The sequence below is a fragment of the Lampris incognitus genome, chromosome 1, assembly GCF_029633865.1.
Source record: "Lampris incognitus isolate fLamInc1 chromosome 1, fLamInc1.hap2, whole genome shotgun sequence".
Classification (NCBI taxonomy): Eukaryota; Metazoa; Chordata; class Actinopteri; order Lampriformes; family Lampridae; genus Lampris; species Lampris incognitus.
In genome coordinates this window covers 16,265,536-16,278,842 of record NC_079211.1, presented here as the reverse complement: position 1 = coordinate 16,278,842, position 13,307 = coordinate 16,265,536, and the positions used below count along the sequence as shown (strand labels likewise).

Genomic DNA, 13,307 nt, shown 5'->3' with positions numbered 1-13,307 from the left:
CACAAATACATGTATAGACACAACACCGGATTCAGCACAGGGTTAAAACAGGATATACCAGTGAGTCAGAGAATTAGCATAGTGCAATGTGCCTCCAGTCAGAGGCAGAATGCAGCCAGCTGAAAAAAAGTGGAAACTGCTTTTGTGGGGAGCAAAGGAAACCCTCTCAACAGTTATATAAGAGAAAGGGCCCTGAGCCTCTCTGTCTCTCTAGCTGTGCAAACACACACACACACACACACACACACACACACACACACACACACACGCATAGTAAAAAAGGTGCAGGCGTACACATACAGACACAATCACAGACAAGCATGTGCACATGCATGCACATGCATGCACATACACACAAGCATGAAGTCATGCACACACATACATGCACTAAATTGCACACACAACACACCAATACATGTGTACACAGCTAGGTACATACACACACGCACATACACACTAGCAAGCAAACATGCACACCTGACAGGGAGAGACCTATTATTTGGGAGAAACAGCCTAGAGAAGATGTGACGCACCCACCTGCCCAGATACAGTCAGTGACACAACCCACCACATCCTACATAACAGTATTAGCTGGTGGCTGCAGGAAGACACTGCGAAGATTCACGCTTGTGACTTGGCAGAGGAACACAACTGAATGAATACCGATAATGGGTTCTAGGTTGTCTGTAACTCAGAATGTGGACTCTGCACACATACGATTGTTTAGAGGAAGAAATTTTACCACGATTTCTCTGACACAGTTGTGAAAAAGAGGATGCCGAGAAAGACACACACACTCTGCTAGACAGAGATATTACTAGCCAGTACTTCTCATGCCTCAGCAAATAATGAACTTGTCAATGCAATGACTCATGCACCTTGACAAATGAATCCTGAATACATCAGAGGTGCATATAAAGTGTGCACGTATCTGTGTGTGTTTGCAGAGAGAGGAAGAGAGACAAGTGGGGAGAGTTTATCAGTAAGGTCTGGGGTGTAAAGTGCGGTCAGCAACTTCACACACTACAAATGCACAGTACAATTAAATTAATGTCTGAGCAGCAGCCACGCTGTAATTGAAGTACTTGCAAATATGCCTACTCCTTCAGCACCACACCGCACTTATGTCTCAATGCCACCCCACTTTCTACCATCGGCTGACTCATCTGTTCATAATAAATGGCATCACACAATGTGAGACCGGACAGGCTCGGGTTGGCCCAAACTGAATCATGCAAGAGCTCCTGAAACAGTCTTTTATTATGTGTGCAGCCCACAGCAACACAGCCCTGTATCTGACAAGTTGACAGCACGGCTTCAGGCACAGCATCAGTAACACTCAGGAAGCTGCCCTTTCATCTGTGCTGCAACGCACAAAGGCTGCTTTTGCTACCATTAGTGGTGGAGGAGAGGAGAGGAGAGGAGAGGAGAGGAGAGGAGAGGAGAGGAGAGAAGAGAAGAGAAGAGAAGAGGAAAGGAGAAAGGGACTATAGTGACTAGGGGGAAAAAAGTCCATTGAAATGAAATGGAGAAGAGAGGCATCAGCATTAGTGGATAACCCGCTGCAGTGAGAATGCTCTGTCTCCGCCTGCGGCCTCGAGGCTACAGTAGCTATTTGTACAAGGGGACTGTAACACACACACACACACACACACACACACACCCCGTTGCCACGAACAGCAGCATTCAATCATGCCATGACATCCAAGCCACATGTAGTTAAGTAATGCATGACGCACCAGAAAAACGAAAGCCACACACAAATCCTCATGTTGACGCACTGACCATTCATTCTGCTGGGCAACAGCTGTATTACAATGTCATGTCACATAAATGTGGCCTTCGTGCTTTGTGTAAAGTTATGAATCCCCGAAGATGAGGCAGCAACAAACAAACTTCCCTTAACGCTGCAACATACGCAACGCATTCACCCCGTTATCTGTCCATGTTTCACATTAAAAGGCGAACCCCCAAGGGGGGAGGGGGGGGCCAAAACACAAAAGCACACATACAATGGGAGCATATCTCTTCCCCTTCTCTCCGTTTCTCTCCCACCCTTTTTTCTCTCGCTCACCCACACATTGTCTCTATTTAGCTCACACTTAAAAAGGCTGCCTAAAGATAGCAGCAAGAAGATGAACAGGAGCCAGCGAGTGTCATGGCAACAACGTGCGGTGGCTCACAAACACTTTCAAGACCAGGGAGGAAAAGTTAAGAGACGACCAGAGCTCTAACCCGCGGCCAAATGAAGCTCTAGCTGCCATGATGGAGATTAAACCCCGAAGGAACCAGGAACCTAACTCGAGACTTTCAAGCACGCCGTTATTAAAGCAACCACCACAAATCGTTGTGTTTAATTTACTGACACCTACGGCAATTCTGGTAAATGTGTTGGTTTGCGTGTTCACTCAAAATCCCCGAGATCCATCTGAAGTGAGACAGAGTCATTATGTCAGCCCCTTCCCCACAGCTGAAACACAAAAAATGAGGTTAAACCCAAGTTTTAGATATTGATAGTGTAGTATCTGTTAGTAAAGGTCTTCCATGAGCTTGATCTGCCCTAGCTACTTGTTACCTGCAACTTCTTTTTTTTGGGGGGGGGGGGGTTCCCCTTTTTCTCCCCAATTGTACTTGGCCAACTGCTCCTCTCTTCCAAGCCGTCCCAGTCACTGCTCCACCCCCTCTGCCAATCCGGGGAGGCCTGTAGACTACCACGTCTCCTCCGATACAAGTGGAGTTGCCAGCCGCTTCTTTTCGCCTGACAGTGAGGAGTTTCACCAGGGGGATGTAGCGCATGGGAGGATCACGCTATTTCCCCTAGTTCCCCCTCTCCCCCCGAACAGGCGCCCCAACTGACCAGAGGAGGCGCTAGCGCAGCGACCAGGGCACACACCCACATCTGGCTTCCACACCCGACCAAGCCGGAGGTAACACGGGGATTCGAACCGGCGATCCCCGTGCTGGTAGGCAACGTAATAGACTGCTACGCTACCCAGATGCCCCAGCTTCTTCAAACTCAGGCCTACCCGACAGCACATTTCAAACAGGGCGAGCACAAGTGTTAAGAATAATAATAATAATAGTTTATGATTTAGATATTCAGGAATTAGGTAAAAAAATTTAAAAAAACGCCACTGATAGAATTTTCACAAAAAGGACATTTGTTTGCATGTAAATCTTCAGGGTTGTAGCTATACGCCTGAGCCAGCCAAAATGGACTCTATAAAGCCACACTTTCTAAATGTCAAAACAAAGCTATATAGAAAATCAATTTGTCCGTATGCTTGCTATCACAATAATGAGATTTGGCAGGGCAGAAAGCCCCGCGCTCATGAATCAAAGTTGGACTTTACAACATTGCTGTCAACACAATGGCCTATTTGCATGATTTTCCAATTACCGCGGTTACGCAGTCCATTCCAACTAACTGTGTGCCGCTAATCAAACTTGCAGCCCACTACGTGCCCACATACTTCTTACAGATTGCAAGGTGCCTGCTCATTCTTTATATAAAATAAATGTACAAAATGTATTAGGAAAGTATTTCTTTAATACGGGAACCCTTAAAATGATTAACGGTTACTGCCACATTTCTATCAGAGTACGCTAAATTGTCATTGCCCACAATGATGTGCAACGGTTTTACGATGATAAAACTAACCCATCAGTGAAAACAGGAAAATAATTCAGTTGATGCGCTGCAAAATTTGGGAAGTATCATGTAGACACTGTGGAATAATGACCACGCTAACTCTATGTGTTTTATTTTTGGATGCAGCCTTACAGACGTTTACTGCCAGGAAGTTCGAGAAAACACTGAACACATCACAGCACTTATTCTTAGATGCCTGGTTTTTATTCCCAAGCAGAATCATTCCGATGTGCTCCAGAGTTGATACTACACAGCTAATAAACACACATTTCATTTTTTTTTTGTGTGTGTGAAATATCAGATAAATAAAACGGTTTTGCGTCATTTCTTTCTCCCATTGCACAAACCACCCAGTAGTCTAAACATGCACTTAACATTTGGAAAATCCGAGAGTTTGGATGAGGAATGGCCTCGAAGAGCTGGAGGACATAGTTCACTGGTTGCTGTGTCCACGCACCGGGTCCACGCTCACCTAATGAGAAGCTGAACATCGTCTTATCACCGGTATAAGTTCAGCCATTGAGCATGTAGGGGGTTATTCATAAAGTTCACGGCTTCTTTTCAATTAAGATTTCCATTATCTCAAGCCAACTCCTTTATCCATCGAGCAAACAAACCTTGTGTTGGCGCGTGCGTGTGTGTGTGTGTGTGTGTGTGTGTGTGTGTGTGTGTGTGTGTGTGTGTGTGTGCGTGCGCAACGTATGGGCAGTTAAACACATAAATCGGGTCAAAAGCAATAAAAGCCTGACAGAGAGGAAAGAGGAGCTGTAACCACACCAGCTCAATCTGTGTTTACCGGTTTGTGGTTTTGTGTGTGTGTGTGTGTGTGTGTGTGTGTGTGTGTGTGTGTGTGTGTGCGCGTGCGTGCGAGACTCACTACATTAACCTGTAGTGGTTCCGATCCAGGTCTTAACATCCTCCTCCTGCATCTTCCAGAGTCTCCGGGCCGCAGGCGCACAGATGATGACAACTGACCCATGTCTACAGGACCGGCAGATGTGCGGACGGAAAAGCAGGACAGACGGCAGATGGGGACGAGCAGACAGACAGGGGGATAAACAGACAGGTGCAGAGTTGTCACAAATGCGTGCCAAGATTTGGACTGCCTCAATTCATTGCTTACTTGTCAGTGACTAAGTGAACAAAGCACTGTTGTAGCTGGTAACGAGTGAATATCATGAAATATATATTAATAAAGATTATGATAAATTAAGATTTATAAGGGTACCTGTGTGGGGTAGGAGCAGTGCCAGGGCAGTGAGTGTGTTGGGCGCCAGTGGAAGGGAACGGCACCGCTGGAGAGATGCCCTCACCGGGGGCTCTAATGGTGAGACCCCAGGTGGGCGAGACAGGGCCTGGGGGGGTACTGAATGTTAGGGCATGTCCCCTATTACAGTGTCACTCTGTACGACCTTCTAAAATACCATATACGCTTACTTCAGAGCACGGGCACACAAAGGCATGCATGCACACATACATGCACATACGCGTGAAGCCGAGGTAACACATCCCCCTGCCCCTTCTCATGAAAAACGGTTTCTGCCTTATTGCCCTGCAAAAAGCATTTCATATCCTGTAAGTCTATTCTGGTGCAGTGGTCGGTGTGCATGGCCTGCAGCAAACCATAAGAGACTATACATCATTCCAACCAGGCGGTCTCTCAGGTTAAAATGAACTGACTCCGAGTTAGGGCAATGAGAGGTAGAGCTTATGGGAGCGATGAGGCAGAAAATTGGCCAGAAAGAGAGAGATTGAGAGAACGAGAGAGTGAGAGAGACAGAGATGGACGGAGCAATAAAGAGAGAGGGGAGAAAGAGAGAGAGAGAGACACACACACACACACACACACACACACACACACACACACACACACACACACGGACGGAGCTGAGCTGAGCTGAGCTGAGCTGAGCTGAGGCAAAAACACCATGCAGAAATACAGGCCTCTATAAATGGGCCAGAGCATGCATGCATGCATTGTTGTAGCTAGCAGTGAGCGTATAAATTCTGGGTTAGCACTGGGCTCGCCTTCCAAGTCTGCAGTGTGTGTTTGATTCATTATGGGCTTGGCAGGGCTATATTTATCAGTGAGTTGGTGGAGTCTATTGGTCAGACACACTGCTTTCCTGCTTCCATTCTTTCAACAGAAGGGTGAGAGAGATATTTGTGTACCTCTATTTGTTCAGTATAACAGTGTGTGTTTGTGTCTGCATAGTATGTTTGTGTGACTCTGTTTATTGGTTTGTTTGTGTATTCATGCATGCATATCCGTGTCAGCATGCTTTTGACATCTTACTCTGTGGTGCAGCTCCGTGGACTGTGTCTCCATAGTAACACTGGCCTCTATGACAGAGCACGGCCTGGAGCGAGCAGCCGTCCGTCTTTGCCCAGAAGGGAGGTGCATGATGGGAGTGGGCCTGCGCTTCCGACGGCATAGTGAGCCACCCTCAGTGCACTGGGTATAGAAATCTCTCTCCGTGATGGGCCTCCCTAGGTCCAGTATAGCTGAGACAGGGCGAGGACGGGAGCGGGGGGGCTTGGATGGTACAGGGGTCTTCCCTGAGCTACAGCGGGGCAGTGCTGGGCTGGAACGTTCTATATCACAGCCTGTCAGACCACCAGTGATCTGCTCACACAGCTGTGATGGGCACAGATTCTCAGTAGTCCGGCCCAGATTTAGAAGGGTACAACTACACACCTGGCACTTATAGAGGTAATCTTCCTGAATAAAAGTCCTCTCCACATATACATCACCAAACATTAAAAAAAAAATGTTTTGAAACCATAAACTTGTTGTGCCCTTGACTGCTAAGCATCAGCGATAAGCCACACCCTGTAACCGCTCCTTAACGGCTATTTGCAGAGAAGACCAAAATCACAGGAGACAGGTGGATTTACATTGTAAACAGTAAGCAATTAGGGAGGAGGAGTTTCATGGCGGTGTCTTCTCTCCTAAATTATTGTATGACTGTAAATTAACATTCCCTCCCAAATACTCCTTTCTGCAGCTCGTAGCCTCGCACGAGAAACCCCAATGAAAGTGTGCTGAGTATTGAGATGTCATATCTCATTTTGTTATTGGGAGGTGGAATGGGCTAACTTGTTCTGACTCGTTGGTGTGAGACTAGAGGGGAGATGACTAATCCCTCCACTCAAGTAAGAAGGGAGGGGGTGCCGTCATGAAGCGCAGACGTCATGAGGCTCAAGGGCTACCGCAGTCACACAAAGCCTGTTCTATGGGCAACAGAGTTTCCTGGCGTGCTACGGGGAGCTAGCTGAGCAGGAAAGGACAAAATCCTGTGGTGTGATGTCCACCATTGTGATCGCTGACATAATTTCATCTCCTCTCCAACAGATGGGGCAAAAGCACAAATGTGCATGGCCTCATATTGAAGTGCCATAGCTCTGGTGCTGTTAACGTTCTAGCTTTTTGACAATAGTTTAAAGAAGCAAAAGAATGACTGAGGTTAAAGATGTTATAGAGATGATGATATTTTTATCATAAGCAGTAGTTACATGAATAATGGTTGTTGGTAATGTGAGTGATGTAAACACAGACTGCGAAGGAATTAAGGTTAAAGCATAAACCACTGAAAGGTATAGTTATCTTATGAATTGCACAAAAGTGTTATTCCAACATAGATTACTGAAAATAATAATCAATAAAACTCTGATTACAATGACAAGGTCACATACTCACCTTGAATATTTCCTCAGTAGAGTCTGATGCTGGGACATTATTGGTTATGTTCTCCTTGTCTCCTGTGCATGATTGGATTTTTACCTCCTGTGTCTTATGTGAGTCAGGTGCAGCATCCCTGGAATCCTGCTCATTTCCTGAGTGTCCCTCTTTCTCTGAACAGAGACATTCTGATGGATCCCTTTCGGTCTCGGACTCAGCTTCTTTTTTTGTCTCTGTCAGGCTGTGTTGGGCTCTGTGGTTTTCTACTGCGGCTGTGGACCTGTGGTTTGTCTGCTTTTCAGTCCGTTTTTCCATACCCTCCGAACTAACACACTGAAGGCCATTGACAGTGGGTGACTCTGGGCATGTCTTAAAAGCTTTCAGAATTACCTTAGGAGAACTTCCATTGCTCACAGCCACTTGAGTCACACTGTTCAAGGTATTGGAGTTTGACGGTTTGGGGGTCATGGGCAACGAAAGGGTCGGTTGGAGTTCTTGGTGTCTCTCGCTGTGGAGAGTGAGGGACACACTGTGAATGTTGTCCGCAGCACGCTGTAGTGGCTTTGGGGAGCCTAAGGGGGTCTTCTCACCCTCTGGAGGGGAGAAGGAGCGCGATGATGTCCTCCATTTTCTGGCTGTCTCTGCAACGCTGTTAAAGAACTTGAAGATACCACCGAAATGGCCCTTTGTGTCTGAATGTCTGGGTGGCACTTGTTGGAAGTCTCGGACAGACTCAAAGTCTACAGAGCCATAGTCAGAGTCCATTGTCTTGTCCAAAGTGTGGAGCTCAGAGTCAAAGCTCCTCTCTGAGTAGACAGGATTGGCCTTCCCTAAGAGAGAAATCCTCCTCAAGTAACTCCACACATCTGGCCCCTTGGATCTCCTTGCTCCCCCCAAGTGGGCCCTGGGGCTCCCCCTAACACTAGGCTCTTCACAGCTTGCAGCTGAGTTGTTACAGTTGGTTGAGTTGCTGTGGCCTCTTTTAGAGTAGCAAACTCTCTCTGATGGTTTACAGCCATTCTGGGCCACAGCCTCTCCCAGTGAGGCAGTCTGCTGGCCATCTAACGGGGCTGACAGATCAATGTCTTCTAACGAGCAGTCAAATTCAGCTGTGTAGCCAGCATATGAGTGCCTCTTTCCACGGTGTTTCAGCGTACCCCTGCTAGACTGCAGAGGTGAACCAAAGTCACGGCAGAAAGACTCTTCATCCACCAAAGAGGTGCTGAACTTGGCACTGGACAATTTCCCTGTCTTCCCTCGAAACACTGAGGGGGATTTTAGCTTTTTGAAGGAACGGACCTTGTCAGCGAATGACAGTTTGGGAGTTGAGGCCTCGCCTGGAAGGATCATTGAATGAGGTCTCCGCTCCAGCTCTGAGACTGCTCTTTTTCGGGTCAGGATCTTCCAGATGCCCCCTGAGGCGCGGGGCCTCCGGTTGACCTCAGGTCTGTCCTTGCCAGCAGACTGAAGAGGGGCTGCCTGCGTCTCTCCAAGCCCCTCTGCAGGCCCAGGCCCAGTCTCTTGAATATACATGGTGCTGGTCTCATTCTCCACATCCAGAGAAATGTTAAACACTCGGTTGACAAACCCATTCGGGTCACTACTCTCAGGGGTGGGGTTATCTGTCTGTTCCATCCTCTCTCATCCTACAGTGTCAGCTATCAGCTCCAATGGCCATCATGTCTTCTTTCACAAACACGCACCTGCAGAGACAGAATTAACACTTTTATTTCAGTGAGTTTTACATTAGGTCAACACTGGGTCAGATAAAAGCTCACTTGACCTTCTCTTATTCCTTCTTAACTTGTGCAGAAAGTCTGTGGATACTGTGCATATAGATGCAAGCAGTCAAATAATGGATGGAATAAATCGTCCCTGAGTTCAGCTCGTTTTGGAAGCATTGTGGGCTACTGAAACACAAAAGAAAATGGATTAAAGGTCTCATTTCGCACCATGTATCCGCAATGAAGGTCTCTTTACAATGAGTCAGCAGTCACAAACACCCACCCTCCCCCCCATGTTTGGTCCATATTTATCCAAAGTAATTATTCAGACACCGTCCCTTGTCCACCATTTAAACTAGGAGCCTGTGTTGTCATGGAAACACTACAGAGAGATGTCTGCTTATTTCAGGCCTGCTCCGGCTGTGACTTCATCATAGCTCAGATAAGCTTGTGAGGGCAAAAAAGATGCTAGACAAGTGTGACACTGCTGCATGTTGATTACTACCCCCCCCCCCCCCCGCTTTCATAATCATTCCTTTAGACCTGGGGTGGGCCATCTTATCCAGAAAGGGCCAGTGTGGGTGAAGGTTTTTGTTCCAATCAAGCAGTTACACACCTGATCCCACGAATCAACCAGTAGAGTCTTTGCTGAGGAACTTGATTGGGGAGACGCAGGTGTGTAATTGCTTAGTTGGAACAAAAACCCTTCACCCAACACTGGCCCTTTCTGGATAAGATGGCCCTTTCTGGATAAGATTGCCCATCGCTGCTTCAGACACACGGAAGCACACCAGGCCATTCTACTCCCAACAGTTTCACCCCCCCCCCCCGTGATTAGTAAGAGCCGACGCTGGAGGTGCGATTCGGGGTGAAGTCTGACTTTCACCGTTACCGTAATAAGGTTTGAACGGAGCGTCTACGTTCCTGTCTTGTCCTCTTGTCAGTGTCGCAGAACCAGAAACCGGACGCGTACAGAATGACTAAACCAGGAAAACACACGCAAAATCGATACGCGTCCCTTTTATTGGACAATTTTTTACCGTCTCATTACAATTTGTCAACACATTGGCGATATACAAGTCAAAACACTCACGCCGGTTGCGCTTTCAAAAGAAATCTGCCCGTCGAAGCTGAGGTGACAGACGGCCAAGTTCGTCTTGTTGTTTGGCGTTAGCTTCTTCTTCCTCGGCGCTCTGTTAAACAATGGCATTAGGGTAATTCACCAACCACCACGTTATTAAGCGGCAAGGCGACAGCTCCCACTAGACACCCAAGCCACATAACGACGTGACTCCCCCCCCCCCCAAACTAACTTGCCCGTCGCAAACGCCTCGTAAATATTCCATTAATTTCAGCGTCGCCAGCAAGTTCAGGTAATTCTTCCAGTGAGTTTACACAAACAGCCGAGTTGAAAGAACCGTTTACTCACCTCCAAAAACGTCCCCTTTACAAGGACGGCGCCGTTAAGAGCGCCGTGAAACGCCGCCTTTTACAAACGTTGGGGGGGAACAAAACACGTTATACTCGTGAGTAAGGCTGAAGTTATGCTGCGGGGAGCGGCGACTCTTATGGATCACATGTGGCTCTCGTCTGACCCTTCACTTTCGTCCGAGCTCGTCTCCAACTTGGGTAGAAACTCCCAGAAGTTTAGCGAGAGACGGGTGAACTCTTGTCCCCTGCAGGCTGCGGCGGACGCCGACAGTCGGGATTTGTGGTGGATGTTTGAATGCAGACTCCCATTAGTCAAAAGCAACCGCGTACGTACACACACACACACACACACACACACACACACAGACGCGCGCGCACACACACACACACACAGTAGAGACGCGAGAGCGCGCGCACACACGCACGCGCAGAACTGTCAAATATTACTCTTAAAATTTGAAATTACCTCGAGGCTTATTTCAACAGTCCATTTTGCCTGCCCCATTCGCTGAATGTAAGATGGCCCTTATCTCCATCGGAACATGTCAGTAAAATGAAGTGATTGACTGAACTCTGGTCTCACGTGCTTGGACCTCCTTTGGGGATTTGCGTTGAATGTGAAAATCCTTCTATTGAAAAGACACAATGGGGAGAGGGAGCATAGGGGGGGGGGGGAAACTGAAGGAATTCACAAAAACTAAACAGCTCCAGAGTTCCATAGCTGTGAAAGAGGAGATGGTGGAGAGGGGGGCCTAAATTTAAACATTTCCTCTTTGTCCTGTTTTGGCCCATTGTCATCGCATGGCATTCTCCCTTCTACACAGGAAGGAGTGGATCTGACATCAACGCTCTCAGGCTGACAATGCCAGGAAGTCTGTCTCACTGTATGTAAATATCTCTGTGTGTCCATGTTTCCCTTGCTGACTGCAGGGCCACTCGCCGCTCCCTTGCTCTCTCCCCGCGGCAGCAGCCAGCCTGAGGTACTTCAGGGTGTAGTAGCGGTAGTAACAAAGGGATTTACATGCTACACTTCCCCAATAACTCATCCACCACTGTCACCCTGAATTACAGTAACCTCATCTTCTTCCCAAGACCTCCCCTCTAATGGGGCATCTTTAATACAGAGAAATGATGCCTCGCCTGTGGTGTGTGTGTGTGTGTGTGTGTGTGTGTGTGTGTGTGTGTGTGTGTGTGTGTGTGTGTGTGTGTGTGTGTGTGTGTGTGTGTGTGTGTGTGATATTTTTCTCTCCTTTTTGCCGCTTCTTATAATAGCTGCACGGCAGCTTTTTTGTTCTGTCATGTATCCTCATGGTTTTCTTACAACTGTGGCTCTGTATTGTCCCTTTTTCTCGTCCGTTCCCTCACATCTTCAGCGCACCCCTCCCCACAACTCCCTCGCTTCCTCAGGACCCAGACTGTCTTCCTGCTGTCCCCTCCTGTTACAAAAGACATCCTCGCTCAGACAGACCAAACTTCTAGAGGCAGAGCTGGCCTGGGAATACACAACTCTGAATTATTAACAGTCAAACCTGCGACATTAAAGTCATTCAATAACATTTTAGGGGTGCGTGTGTGTGCGTGTGCGGATGTGCTCTCTCGAGAGCAAGATGGAGAGGGAGGGTGAGCGACACTGGGGGGGGGGGAGGGGAGGGGGGATGATCGTCTCTCTGCCAAACAGACTTTTTGCTGAAAATTATAACTTTCTTACATCCGCCAGACCGTATGCCTTCATGTTACTGTGCTGCCTATCTACCCCGAGCGTTAAGCCCTCTGAATAGTGATCTTTGAAATGATGTCATTGGCCCTCTCATTTTCAGAACAATTGACTCCTTCCTCCTCTTCCTGAAACACGGTCCCAACTGGTGGGCTTGGTGGAGATTACTGGAGACAAACACTCGCTGAGTTTAGGCCCGGCTGTAATTATTTCACCAGTCTTTGTCAAAGCTGGTGAGTGAAAACAGAGGCTGCCATGAAAGAGCCAGCCAGACAGGGAGAGAGGGTGGGGATGGGGGTGGGGGGGGGGCAGTTATGTTGTGATATCAAGTGAATGGCTTACTAAAGCCTGGGAAATGGATTCGGGACGTGTAGCTTGTGTGAGAACTGGCGGGAGTTGAGTTGGGCTCGGCGGTTAGTGTTTCATAAGGTGTTTGCGGACATTGGGGTTGAAATACTGTCTTGCGCCGCACACCTCTCCATGTCCATAGAAGGGTAGGTTTACTATGTGTGTGTGTGTGTGTGTGTGTGGGGGGGGGGCTGGGCAGGGATGCTGGCAGTCTGTGCTGCTTATTCCATTGCATAAATACACTCAAGGCGGCCAGTGTGACGCGCATGCCCGCTCTCGCTCGTGCCGGACATGCAAAAGGTGGTGCAGGTAGCGGTTGCCTCCAGAAGCAGAAAAGGCTTCGCTGACATTCCTCACATTCCCTTGGCTGAGCTGCATTCTTTCCCCGGCCTGGCTGCTCACGGCTCCATCACTGAAACACATATACATGAACGCACACGCCAACTGGTTCCCCGGACGGACAAGAAGTCACATTCAGTCAGTTTGCCGAGATATTTCAAACAGAAATTACAGTTTGACCCCCCCCCCCGACTCACACTCGCACTCACACACACACAAAATGTACCTAACTCCCAAGAATAGCTGGAGTGTTTGAAAGGGGGAAGTTATGAATGCGGCTCCTGATGGGAGGAACGGGGCTGGACTCGCCGGGCTTTTTTATCTGCGCAGCCATCGGAGAGACGGAGAGGGAAAGAAAAAAAGAAAGAGGGAGAGAGAGAGTTTATGTGAGTGTGTGTGTGTGTTTGTGAGGGGACT

The 13,307-nt window shown here is 48.0% G+C and overlaps 1 protein-coding gene across 2 annotated transcripts in view; it reads right to left on the bottom strand.

Moving 5' to 3' along the window:
• Positions 1 to 11,024, bottom strand: part of arhgef9a (Cdc42 guanine nucleotide exchange factor (GEF) 9a) — a 53,408-nt gene extending 42,384 nt beyond the window's left edge. Inside the window, exons 1-4 of one of the 2 annotated variants that reach the window (XM_056277181.1) lie at positions 10,956 to 11,024; positions 7,353 to 9,037; positions 4,881 to 5,007; positions 4,530 to 4,633 (exon numbers count right to left, since the gene is read on the bottom strand). In XM_056277181.1, the coding sequence (XP_056133156.1) occupies positions 4,530 to 4,633; positions 4,881 to 5,007; positions 7,353 to 8,969 (1,848 nt within the window). In that variant the 5' untranslated portion in view covers positions 8,970 to 9,037; positions 10,956 to 11,024. Of the gene's footprint in view, positions 1 to 4,529; positions 4,634 to 4,880; positions 5,008 to 7,352; positions 9,038 to 10,151; positions 10,243 to 10,955 lie in introns of those variants that run through there. The other variant, XM_056277173.1, reaches the window with a different exon arrangement.
• Between the last annotated feature and the right edge of the window lie 2,283 nt (positions 11,025 to 13,307).